The following is a 23,116-nucleotide window of genomic DNA, read 5'->3' on the forward strand; positions in this document are numbered from 1 at the left end:
TTTCATATAGTATCCACATCCTCAACTGCCTTCTGTCCCCAGTTCTAAGGCCCTGTGTTTTACCCTCTCCAGAAATTGGACCTCTGTGAGGATGAGGCAGGGTAGTTACCCAGTGGCATGGAGTAGAGGAGGAGGATCTAAGATTCTTAACTGCTTCTCTAATAGATATCACTCAAACCTTGTTAGTTTAGCCCCGCCCTCTCTTTCTCAGAGTTATCTGTTGCTGCCAGTTCAGGTGCTTCCTGAGAATTCTGTAGTGTAAATGAGTTTGGTTCTGAACTATTCTTATTTTCTCCTTGCAATTTGGCTTTCCTATGAATGCTAAGCCAGTTACCATTACTCCATCTGCTTTCAAAATGTGATTATTAATGACTATTCTCTCATTCTCCCAGTCCTTAAGACATTTTCTTTAGCCCCTTTTCTCTCATTTTAATGGGTTTGGGGAGAAAAGTTAATTTAGATGCATTTGCTAAATCTATCCTATTATCCTGGAGACCAACGTATTATACTATATTCTAGCATAATTTTGTTTAATTCTAGTCACTTTTGATGTGCAATTGCCCCTCGGTATTTGCAGCGGATTGGTTATAGGATCCCCGCCAATACCAAAATCCATGGATGCTTAAGTTCCTTTTATAAAATAGCATATTATTTACATATAACCCATACATATGCCTCATATACTTCAAATCATCTCTAGATTACTTAAAATACCTAATACAGTGTAAATGCTGTGTAAATAGTTGCCAGTGCAAATTCAAGTTCTGCTTTTTGGAACTTTCTAGAATTTTTTTTCATATATTTTCAATCCATGGTTGGCTGAATCCACAGATTGGAACCTGCAGATACAGAGGGCCAACTGTATTTACTTTTGGTATCATAATTGTTCAATTCCTAGACATGATCTTTCTTCACATTAATGAAAGCTAGAGGAGATTATTCTGTGTCTGCATAGAGACACAGCTACATTCTTTTCAAAACCTTAGGGAAGTAATAGCAAATATTCAGTTGTAACATATTCTAGTTTAATTGACCTTTTACTTTAAAACTTAGTATTCTGAAAGCAGCCAACTAACTGCCTTGAGTAGAACCTTGTGCCACAATCCCAATCAATATTCAGTATTCTTAAAGAATTGGATAAAGAATATAGATTTTATCAAATCTGAAATGCCGTCAATTATCTTATCATTCCAGTTTGATTAATACCCTGGCCAGAATTAGTGGAAATATGAGAAAGATAGTAGTTTATAATGATGGCTTACAACTACCTCTGTCAGTATTTCCCCCCCCCATAATTATTCAAGAATCGACTGTACTATAGACTAAAAATTTAAGGATGAAATTTCAAGATTCAAAAAAGGAGTTTAGGCCAGACTGAAACCTAGGCCTCCTGAATTTTTGTGGTTCCTTAAACTGTCATTCAAGTATAATTAATAAGTGTAATACAGAAGTTTTTACATACATTTTATTACACTCTCCTCCCCATTTTAAGATGGGAAAACAAGCCAGATTTTCTTATATTCTGTGTCTTTTTAGCATTTTGATGAAATAAATATAATCAAGTCCTGCTAAAATTATAGACACTATATACTCATTCAAATTTTTATCAGTTTCCACTGAGTTTCCAGTTGATGGATTAAATCCCAAAAAAGTTAAAAGATTTTTCAGTGTCTTTTTAGTGTACTAAATTTGTTTCACCTTTTTTAACCCCCTAGATGTCACTGAGAGACAGATCTTTGAAACTCTTTACTGGTGACCTATCTTCAGGTCATCAATAGTTCAGAGATAAACTCATTTTCTTTGCCTCACATTATAAAAGTAGCCTAAAGAACAAACTCATTTTCTTTGCCTCACATTATAAAAGTAGCCTAAAGAACCAAGGATTTGGTTCCTTTTTTTCATTCACAGACTTAAACACGTTTTTGGTGTGGTTTTTTTTGTATCAGTATTCCCTTTTTTCTTGATTCTTCCTAGCTTTCTTCATTCTACTATTACTAAAAGGGTTGGGGGAGAAGCTGTTTTCTTCCTCACCTTTGTTCAAACAGGAAAAAGTAAAGAATTGACTCTATTGACCAAAAATGATCCCACATACAGATCTTGGAAAGTATCCAAAAGGTGTAGTGAATTGAAGCATACTACACAAATGTATATATAAATAGAGTCCCAAGGGTTTATTGTGTATACAAAAACCAATTATGCTAAACATTTCCTGAAATTGCTTGCTATTGTCAGGATAAGTAATCACAAGTAAGACATCCAGATTGAGAATGAAAACATTTGTGGGAGTCCTGACTCACATTGTTATATTGTCTTCTCACAGAGAAAAGTCTTTGAACAGTTTTGAGTGATTATCAAAAAGGTCCTTTTCCTATAGAGTTCTGAAAGGTACGCTATTACCATTTCTTTTCCTTCCAGTTTAGCTTTGTTAGGTTGCTTGAAGAGAGAGATTTGAAACTGTAGTGTAGTGTAACTGATGTCCTGATGTTGATAGTGGGATGAAATCAACTGATTCATATGATCTCAGAGAAATGTTTAAGTCTAGGTTAGAATGTTCGTTTGCCTGTCCTCTGAAAGAATAAAGACAAACTTACACGTTAAGGCAAAAGTATCATAAGTGTCCTACTGTAAATGAAGAACTTTTTCTCTGACTTCTGATTGACCACATGCATCCAGGTGTACTGTTTCTACCTGTAAAAACCAATGAGAGTGTTTTGTTTCCTGAGGAGTAGGGAAATACATACATGTATACACATACATGTGTGTGTATTTAATAACTTAAACCATACTAGCCTTCAAATAAAATACTACAGTATATTGCGATTACATTCTACATTAATCAGTAGTTGATTCAAGCATGTTGGATTATCTTTAGTTCAGATACTTATTTGATAACTATTAACCACAAGGAACCGAGTGTGTATTTGTGTTTTTAATGCCTGGGACCGGGCATTGTTATTTTATCAGTCATCACAATTGATTCAACTGTATGGTCAATATTGAGAGCCACCAGTTTCAGTTGAGGAGAGGACTGGGTAACAAAGTGACTGGACCACTGGTTTTGCTAGTAGAAATTACTTCCTTTCCTATGGCAGTTGGGAATAATGCTAGTTTGAAGTTTGAGGAGGATGAAGAATTTCTCTGTGACTTCACGTGAGACTGTAAAGGTTGTTGGAAACTAAATCATGTAGGGCTTTCTCTTTGTGAAGTGCCTATTTAAGTCTTCTGCCCAGATTTCCTTGTAGTATATTTTCTTATTTAAGAATTATTTATGTATTTTGGTTCTTGCCTAAATACATGTGTTGCAAATACCTTCTCTCTGGGATTTTAAGCAGAAACATAATATCAGATTTTCATCTTTAAAACATCACTGCAAGAATGAGTGGGAGAAACAAGTTTCAGTGGTCCAGTAGAAATTGGTAGTGGTTTAGACTACGGTATGAGTCCTGCAGAGAAGTGGACAGGATTAAGAGATATTTGAGATAAACTCAGTAGGACTTGTTAGTAAAGATTAGATAAGTGATGGCTAAGATGAGAGAATGATCTAAGTTTCTGGTTCAAAAGGTAAAAGTTGTATACACTATCACTGTGAACTATTATAAGATGCTGATAATATGTAGAGAAAATTACAGAGATTATTTCCCTTGAATATAAGAACACTATCTCAAATTTTTAAAAGTGATTTTGAAAGTAAATTTGTTTCTTATTTTTCTGGTTTATCAACTTCAAATAAATAATTACCTCATGAATTATAGAAAAATATGTTCAAAACTATATTAAATTCTATTTTGAAAACTATGGGTATAGTAGACAATGAAATATGAATAAACTGTTGAAGGGAAATAGAAACTTAAGAAAATCAACAAATTAAACTTGGATTTTTTTTTTAGGGGTCCCTTCAGTGTTGTACGACGATGCATCAACAGAGAAACTGGGCAACAATTTGCTGTAAAAATTGTTGATGTAGCCAAGTTCACGTCAAGTCCAGGGTTAAGTACAGAAGGTAAGAGATGGATTTCAAGTAAGTTATTTGATGTCTGGCTTTATTTCATTTCCAATCCATCTATCAACTTAACCTTCATCTGGGGGTGGGGAAGCAGAGGGTGTAATGTAGTGGGAAGTGGGTGGAGACAGTTTAAATTCCATTCTAGTTTGTCAGATGTCTAGAACATAGTATTTGAAAGATAGCTAGATTTGATTAACAGTGTTATGAAGTCATCTAGGATTGCTATTGTCCTATGTTTTTTGAATAGAAAGGAAGTAAAATCTGAAAATATATTTTTTAGGATCTAATTTGTAGTCCTATAGTATAGAACATGGGATGGGAAGGGTGAGAAGGGAAATAATGGCACAAATATAATCATTGCAGATTCAAAAGAAACTAAGATGAGTTCCCTTCAAGTCCATAACTTATTACCCTTAGGATTGTGATCTAATAGAACTAAAAGACTAATATATCACATATTGCTTAAGTCACTTATGGTGTATATGTGAAAATTTGAAAGATCAGTACTGCTAGGACTTGCAGGACTCAAAATTTTGTTTCAAGACATTGATATGGCTAATCATATTTATGTATAAATATTTATAAACAGTACAGAAGCATTTTAAAAGTTTTTTTTGTTTGTTTGTTTTTTGCTGTTTTAAGCCATAGTTCCATGTAGCCATGATTCACATAAGGTAGCACTTCAGATGGCACAATTATTATTTTAACATTTCTAATTAACCTGTCTTCTGTCTTTAGACTTTTCCGCAATCCAGTAAAAGACATATCCTTCTTAAGTCCTTTCCTTCTTAATCCCAAGAGCAATGCAGTTAATAGTTTAAATTGGAAAAGCTGAGGCAGAGTAGCCTATTTATATTTTATCCAGTTATCTTACTTTAAGAAGTAGAAGCCCAGATACTGTGAGCTCCAAGTTAATCTATTCCTGCAGATCCTTTTACAGAATCATTACTTTTAAATACTTTTTTGAAACCTTCTAAATTATTATTATCCATATATAGAATGTAGAAGATTCATAGAAGTTGTTACAAAAAAATCAATAACTGATTTTTTTTTTAGTGCTTTAATCTTTCAATTCTTAAGGTAAGATTTAGGGATTTTATTTTATTTTATTAACGTCTTTATTGGAGTATAATTGCTCTACAATGGTGTATTAGTTTCTGCTTTACAACAAAGTAAATCAGTTATACATATACATATGTTCTCATATCTCTTCCCTCTTGCGTCTCCCAGATTTAGGGATTTTATATCTTACGGTTTCATATTTTGGAATTGGCTATTATTACTTTTTTTTTTTTTTTTTGCGGTACCCGGGCCTCTCACTGCTGTGGCCTCTCCCATTGTGGAGCAAAGGCTCTGGACGTGCAGGCTCAGCGGCCATGGCTCACGGGCCTAGCCGCTCCGCGGCATGTGGGATCTTCCCGGACCGGGGCATGAACCCACGTCCTCTGCATTGGCAGGTGGACTCTCAACCACTGCGCCACCAGAGAAGCCCTATTATTACTTTTGAATACAAATTATTTTATAAATTTAGCAGAATTTAAAATTCACTTCTAATCAGGTTTCACCACTGTATTATGTTTCCTAAAACTTTTTAACTGCATTTAAGTTTAATATACTGTATTTGATTTTCTGTGCCTCAGTTGTCAACTAATTTTAACAAAAAACTTTCTGAATACTTAGGTAATTTTGTATAAACCTAGTTCATTAAACATATAGATGTGTTGAATCTTTATTTCTCTTAAATGTTTTGATACTGTTGATGAATTTAGTAAGATTCCAGTTTAAAATCACAAGTCTAAATCAGTTACTCAGTATACCTATATTATGTTGCTTTTGTTTATCAGTTACCTAATTCTGAATCTACAGACTAAAGATATTTTTTATGGAGACAGTTAATTACTTTCTCAGTTGTTTGAGGTTCTTTCGTTTTTTAAAAAAATAAATTTATTTATTTGTTTATGGCTGAGTTGGGTCTTTTTTGCTGTGCGAGGGCTTTCTCTAGTTGTGGTGAGTGCAGGCTATTCTTCGTTGTGGTGCATGGGCTTCTCATTGCAGTGGGTTCTTGTTGTGGAACATGGGTTCTAGGCATGTGGGCTTCAGTAGTTGTGGCGCACAGGTGTAGTTGCTCTGCAGCATGTGGGATCTTCCCGGACCAGGGCTCAAGCCCGTGTTCCCTGCATTGGCAGGAGGATTCTTAACCATTGCACCACCAGGGAAGCCCTTGGCTGAGGTTCTTTATTGACAGATTTCTTCAGCAAGGAATCTCTGTAGCTATACACCCAGACTGCCAGGCTGAATCTCTTTTATTGTCACGTAGCCAGGGAGTCAAACACCAAACTTAAAAAGATGGGGTTGGCATATCATCCATGTCTCTGAGGTTAAGTCTTCTGAAGTTCACTCAGTTGTCACTTTGGCATTGCTTTGAGTATGTAAATGTCTTCAAGTCTTATTCTGAAGACAAGGCTAGGGCATTTCATTGATCTTACATGGTAGGATCACAACCTGTAGATATTAAATGATATCCAATTGAATTCTGCATATTACTCATGACTTTATCTGGTTTTGATAAGGGTTTGATGTTATTCAAATAAAAATGTGCAATTGTTCCTTTATATTTATGGCACCAAAGTGTAGTTTTCCCATCTTCTTTAGCACAGTGACACTCGCAATGATTAAGAAACAGAATAAAAATTTCATCTCCACCCCACCCCAACTATTTTTCCTTTTGAAAAAAAATTTGCAGTGGAGTTCCTATACACACTATTGCTTATTTTCACACTAGCTTACTTTATTTTAACTTGCACACATTTTATTATAAGATATATAATAATAAGTTATTTATTTTATATTATAAAACCTCTTTGAACAGTATCCTCCACCCCCAACTTCTTTCAACATTTTTTCCAAAACATATTTGCCCTTCCAGTCCATTTACAAATTGTTAGTGTCCAAAAATGACCTTATTCATGGCTAAGGGTAGGAGACGTCATATTAAGAAGAAGTATATTTTGAAGTGAAATTTGAAGTACAATAAAAAGGAATCTATAAGTTTAAACAAAAGTACCTAGAAATATCTATATTTACCATTATATTCTCTTCTTTTTTAAAATTAATTTATTTGGTTGCGCTGGGTCTTAGTTGTGGCAGGTGGGCTCCTTAGTTGTGGCAGGTGGGCTCCTTAGTTGCAGCACATGGGCTCCTTAGTTGCGGCACACAGGCTCCTTAGTTGCAGCTCGCCGGCTCCTTAGTTGCAGCATGGGGGCTCCTTAGTTGTGGCATGTGAACTCTTAGTTGCGGCATGCATGTGGGATCTAGTTCCCTGACCAGAAATCAAACCTGGGCCCCCTGCATTGGGAGCAGAGTTTTAATCACTGCACCACCAGGGAATTTCCTATATTCTCTTCTAATTAAGCCTGTGTCTCAAGCAACAGATAATTTAAAACCTATTTTACTCTTTATGTTTTCTTTTTTATTTTATTTTTGTTGTTTTGATTTATTTAATGTTTGTCATTGCATCAGTATTTTTTCTTGTTAGTACATTTATATTCAAATACATTATTGAATAAAACAGGTTTTGTAAAGTGTCATCTGGGAAACTAAAGTATGCTCTTTATTTGGATAGGACATTATGATACAAAGACAAGTAAAAAGAGCACCTATTTAAAAAAAATTTTATTAGAGTATAGGTGATTTACACTGTTGCATTAGTTTCTGCAAAAAGCACAGTGTATCGGTTATACCTATACATATTTTAGATTCTTTTCCCATATAGGTCATTACAGAGTATTGAGAAGAGTTCCGTGTGCTATACAGTAGGTCCTTATTAGTTATCTATTTTAAGAGCACTTATTCTTAAGAAACTTCCAGTTTAATAGTTCCAACCATTGTTTCAATATTATTTTTATAAGAAAAAACATGTAATAAATTCTAAATATATAATTTACAAATTCGCTTTTGAAATGAAAAATGTATAGTAAAGACCACTTATATATGTCTTAATATTTTACATTGTCATTGCTCTATTGAAGGTCAGATGTTATAATTATTTGAATATCTGTTTTCTATTTTCCCATTAAAATCATATTTTTTTGTTCAATAGCGGTTCTTATAGGCTGCAAAGTATCCAAGAAACCCTTACATTATAAGCAGAATTATGTATATATGTTCATTTTCCAGAAAAAGAGTCTACAGTTTTTATTAGATTCCTAAAAAGGCATATTATTCCTAAATGGTTAAGAATTTATTCTTTCACATATATGAAAAAGTGAAGTTGACTCTTATGAACGTGAGATGAATAAGAAGTTTCTATTAAATGAAAGCTAGGTGAATTTCTATTAGGACTGGAGGATATTTTCATCCTTAAATACACAGCCTCCATTAATAAAATTCCTTGATTATTATCTTAAAATCGTTAATTAATGGACATTTCATCTTTTACTCTGGTGAGCCACTAATTTAAAGTTGACTTTTTCGTTTTAAAAATAAGTATCAAAATTAATTCAAGGAGGGCTTCCCTGGTGGCGCAGTGGTTGAGAATCCGCCTGCCGATGCAGGGGACACGGGTTCGTGCCCCGGTCCGGGAAGATCCCACATGCCGCGGAGCAGCCGGGCCCGTGAGCCATGGCCACTGAGCCTATGCATCCGGAGCCTGTGCTCTGCAACGGGAGAGGCCACAACAGTGAGAGGCCCATGTACCACACACACACAAAAAATTAATTCAAGCAAATTATTAATAGGGAAATTTGAGGAATGTAAGATGTACAGAATTGGAAACTGAATTGACAGGAGTTCTGATATTTGAAAGGACTCAATTCTTTATGGCTTAATTTTAAAAGTTCAAAAATGGCGGTTTTTATTTTAGAATATTTAAGTTGTCTTCTAGAAAGAATATAGATTGGGTTCCAGTTTGCATAGTCTCCAAGAATATCTCATTCAAAAAATCCCAGATAGCAGATGTTAGCAAAATTGGAGGAGTAAGGGCCTTTGATAATGCTCATCTCTATAAAAACAAAGGGGAAACTGGCAAAAGTTGTCAAAATCAGCTTTTTCAAAACTCTGGAACAACACATACACAGAGCTTCTGAGCAAGGACTAAGCTAACCAAGCAGAGCTAGTGGCCACATACAACAAAGGATACAGACTTTCCAGAATTAGTTCTGAAAAGTCAGTAATGTTTGTCATGAAATGAACAGGAACAATGATAACAAGAATAAGAACAAGAACAAAAACCCAGCAACGGTAACAACAAACCCTGGAGGAGGGGAGATTCTTATTTCCAGAGTTGGCACATTACTTAAAACATCTAGTTTTCAACAAAAAATTATGAGTAATACAAAGAAACAAAGTATGGCTCATTAACAGGTGAAAAAGCAAGCATATCAAGATATACATAACTGAAGTCTCAGAAAGAGAGAAGAGAAAGGGACAGAAAGAATATTTGAAGAAATAATGGCCCCACATTTCCCAAATCTTATGAAAAACATAAACCAACACATCCAAGACACTCAACAAATTCTAAGTACGATAAACTCAAAGATACATCATAATCTGTCAAAAGCAATAGTGAGAGTATCTTGAAAAGAGCAAGAGAGAAGCAGTTCATCATGTACAAGGTATCCTCAATAAGATTAACAGTTATTTCTCATCAGAAACCATCATGTCCAGGAAACATGAAATACCATATTCAAAACGATGAAAGAAAAAGATTGTCTACCAAGAATTGTATATCTAGCAAAACCATACCTCAAAAATGAAGGATACATTAAGACATTTCCAGATAAACAAAACTGAGAAAATTCATCACTAGCAAACCTGCCCTACAAGAAATAGTAAATGTAGTTCTTAAGGCTCAAAAGAAAATACTAGATAGTAACTAAAACCATGAGAAGAAGTAAAAGAGCACAGTAAAGGTAACTACATATGTAAATATAAAAGGCAGTATAAATATTTTTTGATTATAACTTTTTCCCTCCTGATTTAATCAAGAGCTACATGAAGTAAATTATAAATCTGTGTTGATGGACATAAATGAATAAAGGTGTAAGTGGAATGAAAATAAGAGCACAAAGGAGGGAATGGAACTGTATAGGATGAAAGTGTCTGTATACTATTGAAATTAAGTTTATATTAATCTGAGCCATATTGTTACAAGTTAAGATCTTAATTTTTATACTCAAGTCAGGAAATAAGAAAATAACCCCCAAAATATAGTTTAAAAGTTACAAAGGAATTAAAGGGGTATACTAGAAAATATCTAGTTAATGCAAAAAAGTCAATAATGGAGGAATACAAAAACAGAAAAGACATAGAAAACAAATAGCAAAATTGTAAACATACATTTTACAGTAAGTGCCATACATACAAACGAGTTCCATTCCGAGAGCACGTTCTTAAGTCCAATTTGTGCGTAAGTCCAACAAAGTTAGCCTAGGTACCCAACTAACACAATTGACTATATAGTAGTGTACTAAATTATGTGGTTGGATATGTGAATGCATGTTCGCATCTTTGAAAGCTCACAACATTTTTTTCTTTTTTAGGATTTAAATTTCATTTTATTTATCTTCTTTCTTACAGTTTTATTGAGATACAATTGATGTACAGCACTGTACACGTTTAAGGTGCATAGCATGACGATTTGATTTACATACATCATGAAATGGTTATCACAGTAAGTTTAGTGAACATCCATCATCTAGTATAGATATAAAATTACAGAAATAGAAAAAAATATTTTTCTAAGATTTAAATTTTAAATAATGAGTTTAAATATAGAGAATGTGTACATGGCACAGTATTAGCTTTTCACACTTTAAATTTGGTAAAAATAAGATGAATATTTTTTGTGAATGCCTACCTTGTTTGTTATTTTGTTTATTTGTCAAATAAATAGATTACTTAATGTAAAATCTGAGTTCTTTTTTTCATTTTTTAAGCTTTTTGTTTTATATTGGAGTATAGCCAATTAAAAATGTTGTGATAGTTTCAGGTGCGCAGCAAAGTGACTCAGCCATACATATACATGTATCCATTCTCCCCCAAACTCCCCTCCCATCCATGCTGCCACATAACATTAAGCAGAGTTCCCTGTGCTATACAGCAGGTTCTTGGTTATCCATTTTAAATATAGCAGTGTGTACATGTTGATCCCGAACTCCCTAACTATCCCTTCCCCCCATCATCCCCTGTGGTACTCATAAGTTGGTTCTCTAAGTCTGTGAGTCTGTTTCTGTTTTGTAAATAAGTTCATTTGTATCATTTCTTTTTAGATTCCACATAAAAGGGTTATCATACAATATTTCTCTTTCTCTGACTTCACTTCAGTATGACTATCACTAGGTCCATCCATGTTGCTACAAATGGCATTATTTCATTCTTTTTAATGGCTGAGGATTATTACATTGTATATATGTACATCTTCTTTATCCATTCCTCTGTTGATGTACAATTAAGTTGCTTCCATGTCTTGGCTATTGTAAACAGTGCTGCAGTGAACATTGGGGTGCATGTATCTTTTCGAACCATGTTTTTTCCTGGATATATGCTCAAGAGTGGGATTGCAGTGTCATATGGTAGCTCTGTTTTTAGTATTTTAAGTCACCTCCATACTGTTCTCCATAGTGAGTATACCAACTTACATTCCTACCAACAGTCTAGGAGGGTTCCCTTCTCTCCACACTCTCTCCAGCATTTATTGTTTATGGATTTTTTGATGATAACCATTTTGACTGCTGTGAGGTGATATCTCATTACAGTTTTGATTGGCATTTCTTTAATGATTAGTGATGTTGAACATCTTTTCATGTATTTGTTGGTCATCAGTATCTGTTCTTTGGAGAAATGTCTATTTAGGTCTTCTGCCCATTCTTTGATTGGGTTGTTTATTTTGATGATATTAAGCCTCATGAGCTGTTTGTAAATTTTGGAAACTAATCCCTTGTCAGTCACATCATTTGCAAATATTTTCTAGTCTGTGGCTTGTCTTTTTTTTTGTTTATGGTTTCTTTTGCTGTGCAAAAGCTTTTGAGTTTAATTAGGTCCCATTTGTTTATTTTTACTTCCATTATTCTGGGAGATTGATCAGAAAAGATACTGCTGCGATTTATGTCAGAGAGTGTTCTGCCTATGTTTTCCTCTAGGAGTCTTATAAGGCCCAGTCTCGCATTAGGTCTTTTTTTTTTTTTTTTTGTGGTACGCAGGCCTCTCACTCTTGTGGCCTCTCCCGTTGCGGAGCACAGGCTCCGGACGCACAGGCTCAGCGGCCATGGCTCACGGGCCCAGCCGCTCCGCGGCACGTGGGATCCTCCCGGACCGGGGCACGAACCCGCGTCCCCTGCATCGGCAGGCGGACCCTCAACCACTGCGCCACCAGGGAAGCCCTCGCATTAGGTCTTTAATCCATTTTGAGCTTATTTTTGTGTATGGTGTTAAAGAATGATCTAATTTCATTTTTTTTTACATGTAGCAGTCCAGTTTTCCCAGCACCATTTGTTGAAGAGACTGTCTTTCCACCATCGTGTAGTCTTGTCTCCTTTGTCATAGGTTATTTGACCATAGGTGCATGGATTTATTTCTGTGCTTTCTGTCCTGCTCCATTGATCTATATGTATATTTCTGTGCCAGTACCACACTGTTTTTTGATGACTATAGCTTTGTAGTATAGTCTGAAGTCAGGCAGCCTGATTCTTCCAGCTCCGTTTTTCTGTCTCAAGATTACTTTGGCAGTTTGGGATCTTTTGTGTCTCCATACAAATTTTGAGATTTTTTTTGTTTGTTTTAGTTCTGCGAAAAATGCCAGTGGTAATTTGATAGAAATTGCAGTGAATCTGTAGATTGCCTTGGATAATATAGTCATTTTGACAATATTGATTCGTTCAATCCATGAACATGGTATATCTTTCCATCTGTTTGGGTCTTCTTGGATTTCATCAGCATCTTTTAGTTTTTGGAGTACGGGTCTTTTGTCTCCTTAAGTAGGTTTAATTCTAGGTATTTTATTCTTTTTGATGCAGTAGTAAATAGGATTGTTTCTTGAATTTCTCTTTATGATATTTCGTTGCTAGTGTATAGGAATGCAACAGATTTCTGTGTATTAATTTTGTAACCTGCAAGTTTACTAAGTTCATTGATGAACTCTAGTAGTTTTCTGGTAGCATCTTTAGGATTTTCTATGTATAGTATCATGTCATCTTTAAACAGTGACAGTTTTATTTCTTCTTTCCCAATTTGGATTCCATTTTATTTCTTTTTCTACTCTGATTGCCATAGCTAGGACTTCCAAAACTATGTTGAATACAAGTGGCAAGAGTGGATAACCTTGTCTTCTTCCTGCTCTTAGAGGAAATGCCTTCAGCTTTTCACCACTGAGTATGATGTTAGCAGTAGGTTTGTCATATATGGTCATTATTATATTGAGGTATGTTCCTTCTCTACCCACTTTCTGGAGGGTTTTTATTGTAAATGGGTGCTGAATTTTGTCAACAGCTTTTTCTACATTTATTGAGATGATTATATGGGGTTTTCCTTTGTTTATTTGTTTATTTTTTATTTTTATTTAACATTTTTATTGGAATATAATTGCTTTACAATTGTGTGTTGGTTTCTGCTTTATAATAACGTGAATCAGTTATACATATACATATGTCCCCATATCTCTTCCCTCTGGTGTCTCCTTCCCTCCCACCCTCTCTATCCCACCCTTCTAGCTGGTCACAAAGCACCAAGCTGATCTCCCTGTGCTATGCGACCACTAACTAACTATTTTACATTTGGTAGTGTGTATATATGTCCATATATACACTACCACTCTCACACGTTATCCCAGCTTACCCTTCCCCTTTCCCGTGTCCTCAAGTCCATTCTGTAGTAGGTCTGCGGCTTTATTCCCAACTTGCCCCTAGGTTCTTCATGACCTTTTGTTTTCTTTTAGATTCCATATATATGTGTTAGCATACGGTATTTGTTTTTCTCTTTCTGACTTACTTCACTCAGTGTGACAGAATCTAGGTCCATCCACCTCACTACAAATAACTCAATTTCGTTTCTTTTTATGGCTGAGTAATATTCCATTGTATCTATGTGCCACATCTTATCCATTCATCTGTCGATGGACACTTAGGTTACTTCCATGTCCTGGCTATTGTAAATACAGCTGCACTGAACATTGTGGTACATGACTCGTTTTAAATTATAGTTTTCTCAAGGTATATGCCCAGTAGTGGGATTGTTGGATCATACGCTAATTCTATTTTTAATTTTTTAAGGAACCTCCATACTGTTCTCCATAGTGGCTGTATCCATTTACATTCCCACTAACAGTGCAAGAGGGTTGCCTTTTCTCCACACCCTCTCCAGCATTTGTTGTTTGTAGATTTTCTGATGATGCCCATTCTAACTGGTGTGAGGTGATATCTCATTGTAGTTTTGATTTGCATTTCTCTAATAATTAGTGATGTTGAGCAGTTTTTCATGTGCTTCTTGGCCATCTGTGTGTCTTCTTTGGAGAAATGTCTGTTTAGGTTGTCTGCCCATTTTTTGATTGGGTTGTTTGTTTTTTTAATATTGAGCTTCATGAGCTGTTTATATATTTTGGAGATTAATCCTTTGTCCGTTGATTCATTTGCAAATATTCTCTCCCATTCTGAGGGTTGTCTTTTTGTCTTGTTTGTAGTTTCCTTTGCTTTGCAAAAACTTTAAAGTTTCATTAAGTCCCATTTGTTTATTTTCGTTTTTATTTCCATTACTCTAGGAGGTGGATGAAAAAAGATCTTGCTGTGATTTATGTCATACAGGGTTCTGCCTATGTTTTCCTCTAAGAGTTTTATAGTGTCCAGTCTTACATTTAGGTCTTTAATCCATTTTGAGTTTATTTTTGTGTATGGTGTTAGGGAGTGTTCTAATTTCATTCTTTCACATGTAGCTGTCTAGTTTTCCCAGCACCACTTATTGAAGAGGCTGTGTTTTCTCCATTGTATATTCTTGCCTTCTTTATCAAAGATAGGGTGACCATGTGTGCATGGGTTTATCTCTGGGCTTTCTATCCTGTTCCATTGATCTATATTTCTGTTTTTGTGCCAGTACCATACTGTCTTGATGACTGTAGCTTTGTAGTAGTCTGAAGTCAGGGAGACTGATTCCTCCAGCTCCATTTTTCTTTCTCAAGATTGCTTTGGCTGTTTGGGGTCTTTTGTATTTCCATACAAATTGTGAAATGTTTTGTTCTAGTTCTGTGAAAAATGCCAGTGGTAGTTTGATAGGGATTGCATTGAATCTGTAGATTGCCTTCGGTAGTATAGTCATTTTCACAGTGTTGATTCTTCCAGTCCAGGAACATGGTACATCTCTCCATCTATTTGTATCATCTTTAATTTCTTTCATCAGTGTCTTATAATTTTCTGCTTATAGGTCTTTTCTCTCCTTAGGTAGGTTTATTCCTACGTATTTTATTCTTTTTGTTGCAATGGTAAATGGGAGTGTTTTCATAATTTCACTTTCAGATTTTTCATCATTAGTGTATAGGAATGCAAGAGATTTCTGTACATTAATTTTGTATCCTGCTACTTTACCAAGTTGATTGATTAGCTCTAGTAGTTTTCTGGTAGCATCTTTAGGATTCTCTATGTATAGTATCATGTCATCTGCAAACAGTGACAGCTTTACTTCTCCTTTTCCGATTTGGATTCCTTTTATTTTTCTTCTCTGATTGCTGTGGCTAAAACTTCCAAAACTATATTGAATAATAGTGGTGAGAGTAGGCAATGTTGTTTTGTTCCTGATCTTAGTGGAAATGGTTTCAGTTTTTCACCATTGAGGACGATGTTGGCTGTCAGTTTGTCATATGTGGCCTTTATTATGTTGAGGTAAGTTCCCTCTATGCCTACTTTCTGGAGGGTTTTTATCATAAATGGATGTTGAATTTTGTCAGAAGCTTTCTCTGCATCTTTTGAGGTGATCATATGGTTTTTCTTCTTCAGTTTGTTGATATTGTGTATTACGTTGATTGATTTGTGTATATTGAAGAATCCTTGCATTCCTGGAATAAACCCCACTTGATCATGGTTTATGATTCTTTTTATATGCTGTTGGATTCTCTTTGTGAGTATTTTGTTGAGGATTTTTGCATCTGTGTTCTTCAGTGATATTGGTCTGTAGTTTTTGTTTTTTGTGACATCTTTGTTTGGTTTTGGTATCAGGGTGATGGTGGCCTTGTAGAATGAGTTTGGGAGTGTTCCTCCCTCTGCTATATTTTGGAAGAGTTTGAGAAGCATAGGTGTTAGCTCTTCTCTAAATGATAGAATTCTCCTGTGAAGCTATCTGGTCCTAGGCTTTTGTTTGTTGGAAGATTTTTAATCACAGCTTCAATTTCAATGCTTGTGATTGGCCTGTTATAATTTTCGATTTCTTCCTGGTTCAGTCTCGGCGGGTTGTGCATTTCTAAGAATTTGTCCATTTCTTCCAGGTTGTCCATTTTATTGGCATAGAGTTGCTTGTAGTAATCTCATGATCCTTTGTATTTCTGCAGTGTCAGTTGTTACATCTCCTTTTTCATTTCTAATTCTATTGATTTGAGTCTTCTCCCGTTTTTTCTTGATGAGTCTGGCTAATGGTTTATCGATTTTATTTTCTCAAAGAAACAGCTGTTAGTTTTATTGATCTTTGCTATTGTTTCCTTCATTTCTTTTCCCTTTATTTCTCATCTGATCTTTATGATTTCTTTCCTTCTGCTAATTTTGGGTTTTTTTGTTCTTCTTTCTCTAATTGCTTTAGGTGTAAGGTTGGGTTATTTATTTGAGATGTTTCTTGTTTCTTAAGGTAGGATTGTATTGCTATAGACTTCCCTCTTAGAGCTGCTTTTCCTGCGTCCCATAGGTTTTGGGTCATTGTGTTTTCATTGTCATTTGTTTCTAGGTATTTTTTGATTTCCTCTTTGATTTTTTTCAATGATCTCTTGGTTATTAAGTAGTGTATTGCTTAGCCTCCATGTGTTTGTGGTTTTTACAGAGTTTTTCCTGTAATTGATATCAAGTCTCATAGCATTATGGTCAGAAAGGATACATGATGTGATTTCAATTTTCTTAAGTTTATCAAGGCTTTATTTGTAACTCAAGATATGATCTATCCTGGGGAATGTTCCATGAGCACTTGAGAAGAAAGCGTATTCTGTTGTTTTTGATTGGAATGTCCTATAAATTTCAATTAAGTCCATCTTTTTTATCATTTAAAGCTTGTGTTTCCTTATTTATTTTCATTTTGGATGATCTGTCCATTGGTGAAAGTGAGGTGTTAAAAGTCCCCTACTATGATTGTGTTGTTGTCGATTTCCCCTTTTTTGGCTGTTAGTGTCTGCCTTATGTATTGAGGGGGCTCCCATGTAGGGTGCAGAAATATTTACAATTGTTACATTTTCCTCTTGGATTGATCCCTTGATCACTATGTAGTGTCCTTCTTTGTTTCTTGTAATAGTCTTTATTTTAAAGTCTATTTTGTCTGATACGACAATTGCTACTCCAGCTTTCTTTTGATGTCCATTTGCATGGAATATCTCTTTCCATCCCCTCACTTTCATTCTGTATGTGTTCCAGGTCTGGAGTGGGTCTCTTGTAGACAGCATATATATGGGTTTTGTTTTTGTATCCATTCAGCAAGCCTGTGTGTTTTGGTTGTAGCATTTAGTCCATTTATTTCTAAGGTAATTATCAAGATGTATGTTCCTATTACCATTTTCCTTTTTTTCTTTTTGCGGTACACGGGCCTCTCACTGTTGTGGCCTCTCCCGTTGCGGAGCACAGGCTCCAGACGTGCAGGCTCAGCGGCCATGGCTCACGGGCCTAGCCGCTTCACGGCACGTGGGCATCCCAGACTGGGGCACGAACCTGTATCTGCTGCATTGGCAGTTGGACTCTCAACCACTGCACCACCAGGGAAGCCCCCATTTTCTTAATTGTTTTGTGTTTGTCATTGTAGATCTTTTCCTTCTCTTGTGTTTCCTGCCTAGAGAAGTTCCTTTAGCATTTGTTATAAAGCTGGTTTGGCTGTGCTGAATTCTTTTAGCTTTTGCTTGTCTGTAAAGTTGTTAATTTCTCCCTGAAATCGGAATGAGATTTTTGCTGGGTAGAGTAATCTTGGTTGTAGGTTTTTACCTTTCATCACTTTAAATATGTCATGCCACTCCCTTCTGGCTTGCCGAGGTTCTGCTGAAATATTAGCTGGTAACCTTATGGGGATTACCTTGTATGTTATTTGTTGTTTTTCACTTGCTGCTTTTAATATTTTTTCTTTGTATTTAATTTTGCGTGTGTGTGTGTGTGTGTATGTGCGTGTGTGTGGTACACAGGCCTCTCGCTGTTGTGGCCTCTCCCGTTGCAGAGCACAGGCTCCGCTCCGGACGCACAGGCCCAGCGGCCATGGCTCACGGGCCCAGCTGCTCCACGGCATGTGGGATCTTCCCGGACCGGGGCACAAACCCGTGTCCCCTTCATCGCAGGCGGATTCTCAACCACTGCGCCACCAGGGAAGCCCTGTATTTAATTTTTGATAGTTTCATTAATATGTGTTTTGTCATGTTTCTCCTTGGATTTATTCTGTATGGGACCCTCTGTGCTTCCTGGACTTGATTAACTATTTCCTTTCCCATATTAGGAAAGTTTTCAACTATAATCTCTTCAAATATTTTCTCAGTCCCTTTCTTTTTCTCTTCTTCTGGGACCCCTATAATTCAAATGTTGACATGTTTAATATCGTCCCAGAGGTCTCTAAGGCTGTTCCCAATTCTTTTCATTCTTTTTTCTTTATTCTGGTCTGCCATAGTTAATTCCACTATTATATCTTTCAGGTCACTTATCCGTTCTTCTGCCTCAGTTATTCTGCTATTGACCCCTTCTAGAGAATTTTTAATTTCATTTATTGTGTTGTTCATGATTTTTTGTTCGATCTTTACTTCATATAGGCCCTTGTTAAACGTTTGTTGTATTTTCTCCATTCTATTTCCAAGATTTTGGATCATCTTTACTATCATTATTCTGAATTCTTTTACAGGTAGACTGCCTATTTCCTCTTCATTTGTTAGATCTGGTGGGTTTTTCCTTGTTCCTTCATCTGCTGTGTTTCTCTACCTTCTCATTTTGCTTAACTTACTTTGTTTGGGGTCTCCTTTCCGCAGGCTGCAGGTTCGTAGTTCCCATTATTTTTGGTGTCTGCCCCCAGTGGGTAAAGTTGTTTCAGTGAGTTTTGTAGGCTTCCTGGTGAACGGGACTAGTGCCTGCGTTCTGGTGGATGAGCCTGGATCTTGTCTTTCTCGTTGGCAGGTCTACATCTGGTGGTGTGTTTTGGGGTGTCTGTGACCTTATTATGATTTTAGGCAACGTCTCTGCTAATGGGTGGTGTTGTGTTCCTGTCTTGTTAGTTGTTTGGCATAGGGTGTCCAGCACTATAGCTTGCTGGTCGTTGAGTGGAGCTGGGTCTTGGCATTGAGATGGAGATCTCTGGGAGATTTTTGCTGTTTGATATTACGTGGAGCTGGGAGGTCTCTGGTGGACCAATGTCCTGAACTTGGCTCTCCCACCTCAGAGGCACAGCCCTGTCACCTGGCTGCAGCACCAAGAGCCTGTCATGTACACTGCTCAGAATAAAAGGGAGAAAAAAAAGAAAGGAAAGAAAGAAAATGTAAAATAAAATAAAATAAAATTTAAAAGTTATTGAAATAAAAAAATAATTATTAAAAAGTTTTTTTAAGTAATTAAAAAGAAAGAACAACTGAACCAAAAAACAAATCCACCAGTGATAACAAGTGCTGAAAACCATAGTAAAAAAACAAATAAGCAATCAAAAAATGGACAGACAGAACCCTAGGACATATGGTAAAAGCAGAGCTCTACAGACAAAATCACACACAGAAGAATAGGCATACACTCTGACAAAAAGAGAAAAAGGAAAAAAATAGATATATTCTTGCTCCCAAAGTCCACCTCTTCAATTTGGGATGAGGCGTTGTCTATTCAGGTTTTCCACCGATGCAGAGTACATCAAGTTGACTGTGGAGATTTAATCTGGTGCTCCTGAGGCTTCTGGGAGAAATTTCCCTTTCTCTTCGTTGTTTGCACAGCTTCTTGGATTCACCTTTGGATTTGGCCCCACCTCTGCATGTAGGTTGCCTGGGAACATCTATTCTTCGGTCAGACAGGTCTGGGTAAAGGAGCAGCTGATTAGGGGGCTCTGGCTCACTCAGGCTGGGGAAGGGAGGGGCACGGAATGCAGGGTGAGCCTGCTGCGGTAGAGGCCGGTGTGACATTGCACCAGCCTGAGTAGCACTGTATGTTCTCCTGGGGAAGTTTTTCCTGGATCACGGGACCCTGGAAGTGGTGGGCTGCACAGGCTCCTGGGAGGGTGTGTGTGGATAGTGACCTGTGCTTTCACACAGGCTTCTTGGTGGCTGCAGCAGCAGAGTTAGCGTTTCACATCCATCTCTTGTGCTCACCTTGTGGCCCAGCATGTGGTCAGTCCTGGGGAATGTTCCTTGTGCACTTGAGAAGAATGTGTATTCTGCTGCTTTTGATGGAATGCTCTATAAATATCAATTCAGTCCACCTGTCTACTGTTTCATTTAAGGTCTGTGTTTCCTTATTGATCTTCTGTCTGGATGATCTGTCCATTGATGAAAGTGGAGAGTTTACGTCCCCCACTATTATTGTGTTACTGTCGATTTTTCCCTTTATAGCTGTTAGTAGTTACTTTGTATATTGGGGTGCTCCTATGTTGGGTGCATATATATTTACAAGTGTTATATCTTCTTCTTGGATTGATCCCTTGATCACTATGTAGTGTTCTTCTTTGTCACTTGTAACAGTCTTTAATTTATTTAATTAATTTATTCATTTACTTTTTGCCACACCTTGCGGCATGTGGGACCTTAATTCCCCGAATACATACCCCCTGCAGTGGAAGCACTGAGTCTTAACCACTGGACCGCCAGGAAGTCCCAACAGTCTTTATTTTAAAGTCTGTTTTGTCTGATATTAGTATTGCTACTCCACCTTTCTTTTGATTTCCATTTGCATGGAATATGTTCTTCCATCCCCTCACTTTTGGTTTGTATGTGTCCCTAGGCTGAGGTGGATCTCTCTCTTTTTTTTTTAACGGTACGCGGGCCTCTCACTGCTGTGACCCCTCCCGTTGCAGAGCACAGGCTCTGGATGCGCAGGCTCAGCAGCCATGGTTCACAGGCCCAGCCGCTCAGCGGCATGTGGGATCTTCCCGGACCGGGGCACGAACCCGTGTCCCCTGCATCGGCAGGCGGATTCTCAACCACTGCGCCACCAGGGAAGCCCTGAGGTAGATCTCTTGTAGACAGCATATATATGGGTCTTTTTTTTTGTATCCACTTAGCCAGTCTATGTCTTTTGGTTGGCGTATTTAAACCATTTGCATTTAAGGTAATTTTCTATATGTGTATTCCTACTGCTGTTTTCTTAATTATTTTGGGTTTGTTTTTGTAGGTCTTTTTTCTTCATTTGTTCTCTTGTGGTTTGATGACCATTTTAGTGTTGTGTTTGGGTTGCTTTATCTTTTGTGTGTGTATGTATATTGTAGCTTTTGGGTTTGCTTTTCCCATGAGGTTTTGATATGGCAGTCTGTATATGTACAAAGTATTTTTTTTTAAGCTGCTAGTCTCTTTCCTTCCTAGAGGAGTTCCTTTAGCATTTTTTTGCAAAGCTGGTCTGGTGGTACCAAATTCTCTTAGCTTTTGCTTGTCTGTAAAGCTTTTGATTTCTCCATTAAATCTGAATGAGAGCCTTGCTGGGTGTTTTTGGTTATAGTTTCCTCCCTTTCATCACTTTAAATAAATTGTGCCACTCCCTTCTGACTTGCAGAGTTTCTGCTCAGATATCAGTTGATAACCTAATGGGAGTTCCCTTGTATTTTAATTTGTCATTTTCCTCTTGTTTCTTTTAATATTTTCTCTTTTTCTTTTTTTTTTCTTTTTTTTTTTTTTTTTTTTCTGTGGTACATGGGCCTCTCACTGCTGTGGCCTCTCCTGTTGCGGAGCACAGGCTCCGGACGCGCAGGCTCATCGGCCCAGCCGCTCTGCTGGGGCACGAACCCATGTCCCCTGCACCATCATGCGTATTCTCAACCACTGTGCCACCAGGGAAGCCCTTCTCTTTTTCTTTATTTTTTTTCAATTTGATTACTGTGTGTCTTGGTCTCCTACATTGGATTCTCCACGCTTCCTGGACTTGGTTGACTGTTTCCTTTCCCATGTTAGGGAAGTTTCAACTCTTATCTCTTCAAATATTTTCTTGGGTCCTTTTTCATTCTTTTCTCCTTTTGGGACCCCTATAATGCTAATGTTGGTGTGTTTCATGTTGTCCCAGAGTTCTCTTAGGCTGTCTTCATTTCTTTTCATTCTTTTTTCTTTATTCTGTTCTATGGCAGTGATTTCCATCATTTTGTCTTCCAGGTCACTTATCTGTTCTTCTGACTCAGTTATCCTGATATTGATTCCTTCTGGTGTATTTTTCATTTCAGTTATTATGTTGTTCATCTCTGTTTGTTCCTTAGTTCTTCTAGGACTTTGTTAAACATTTCTTGCATCTTCTCATTCTTTGCCTCCCTTCTTTTTCCAAGATCCTGTATCATCTTCACTATCATTATTCTGAATTCTTTTTCTGGAAGGTTGTCTATCTCCACTTCATTTAGATGTTTTTCTGGGGTTTTATCTTGTTCCTTCATCTGGGACATAATCCTTTGCCCTTTCATTTTTTCTAACTTTCTGTCGTTGTGGTTTTTGTTCTGTAGGCTGTAGCATTGTACTTCTTGCTTCTTCTGTCTGGTAGATGAGGCTAAGAGGCTTGGTAGAAGCTTCCTGATGGGAGGGACTGGTCGTGGGTAATACTGGGTGTTGCTCTGGTCGGCAGGGCTCAGTAAGACTTCTGTCTGCTTGTCTGCTGATGGGTGGGTCTGTGTTCTCTTCCTGTTAGTTGTTTGGCCTGATGCAACCCAGCACTGGAGCCTACAGGCTGTGTGGTAGGGGTAATGGCAGCGTATGGGAGGGCTTTCACTAGTGATTACTTCCCAGAACTGCTGCTGCCAGTGCCCTTGTCCCTGTGGTGATCCACA

At 36.9% G+C, this 23,116-nt stretch overlaps 1 protein-coding gene across 19 annotated transcripts in view; it reads left to right on the forward strand.

The window, feature by feature from the left end:
• Positions 1 to 23,116, forward strand: part of CASK (calcium/calmodulin dependent serine protein kinase) — a 401,244-nt gene that overhangs the window by 76,960 nt on the left and 301,168 nt on the right. For 9 of the 19 annotated variants that reach the window (XM_067022830.1, XM_067022831.1, XM_067022834.1 and 6 more), the window contains exon 2: positions 3,888 to 4,018. The exons of 1 other annotated variant lie outside the window; for it this stretch is intronic. In XM_067022830.1, the coding sequence (XP_066878931.1) occupies positions 3,888 to 4,018 (131 nt within the window). The remainder of the gene's footprint in view (positions 1 to 3,887; positions 4,019 to 23,116) is intronic. 9 more of the 19 variants (XM_067022832.1, XM_067022833.1, XM_067022837.1 and 6 more) reach the window with 1 other exon arrangement.

Source organism: Kogia breviceps, chromosome X (genome assembly GCF_026419965.1).
Source record: "Kogia breviceps isolate mKogBre1 chromosome X, mKogBre1 haplotype 1, whole genome shotgun sequence".
NCBI classification, from domain to species: Eukaryota; Metazoa; Chordata; class Mammalia; order Artiodactyla; family Physeteridae; genus Kogia; species Kogia breviceps.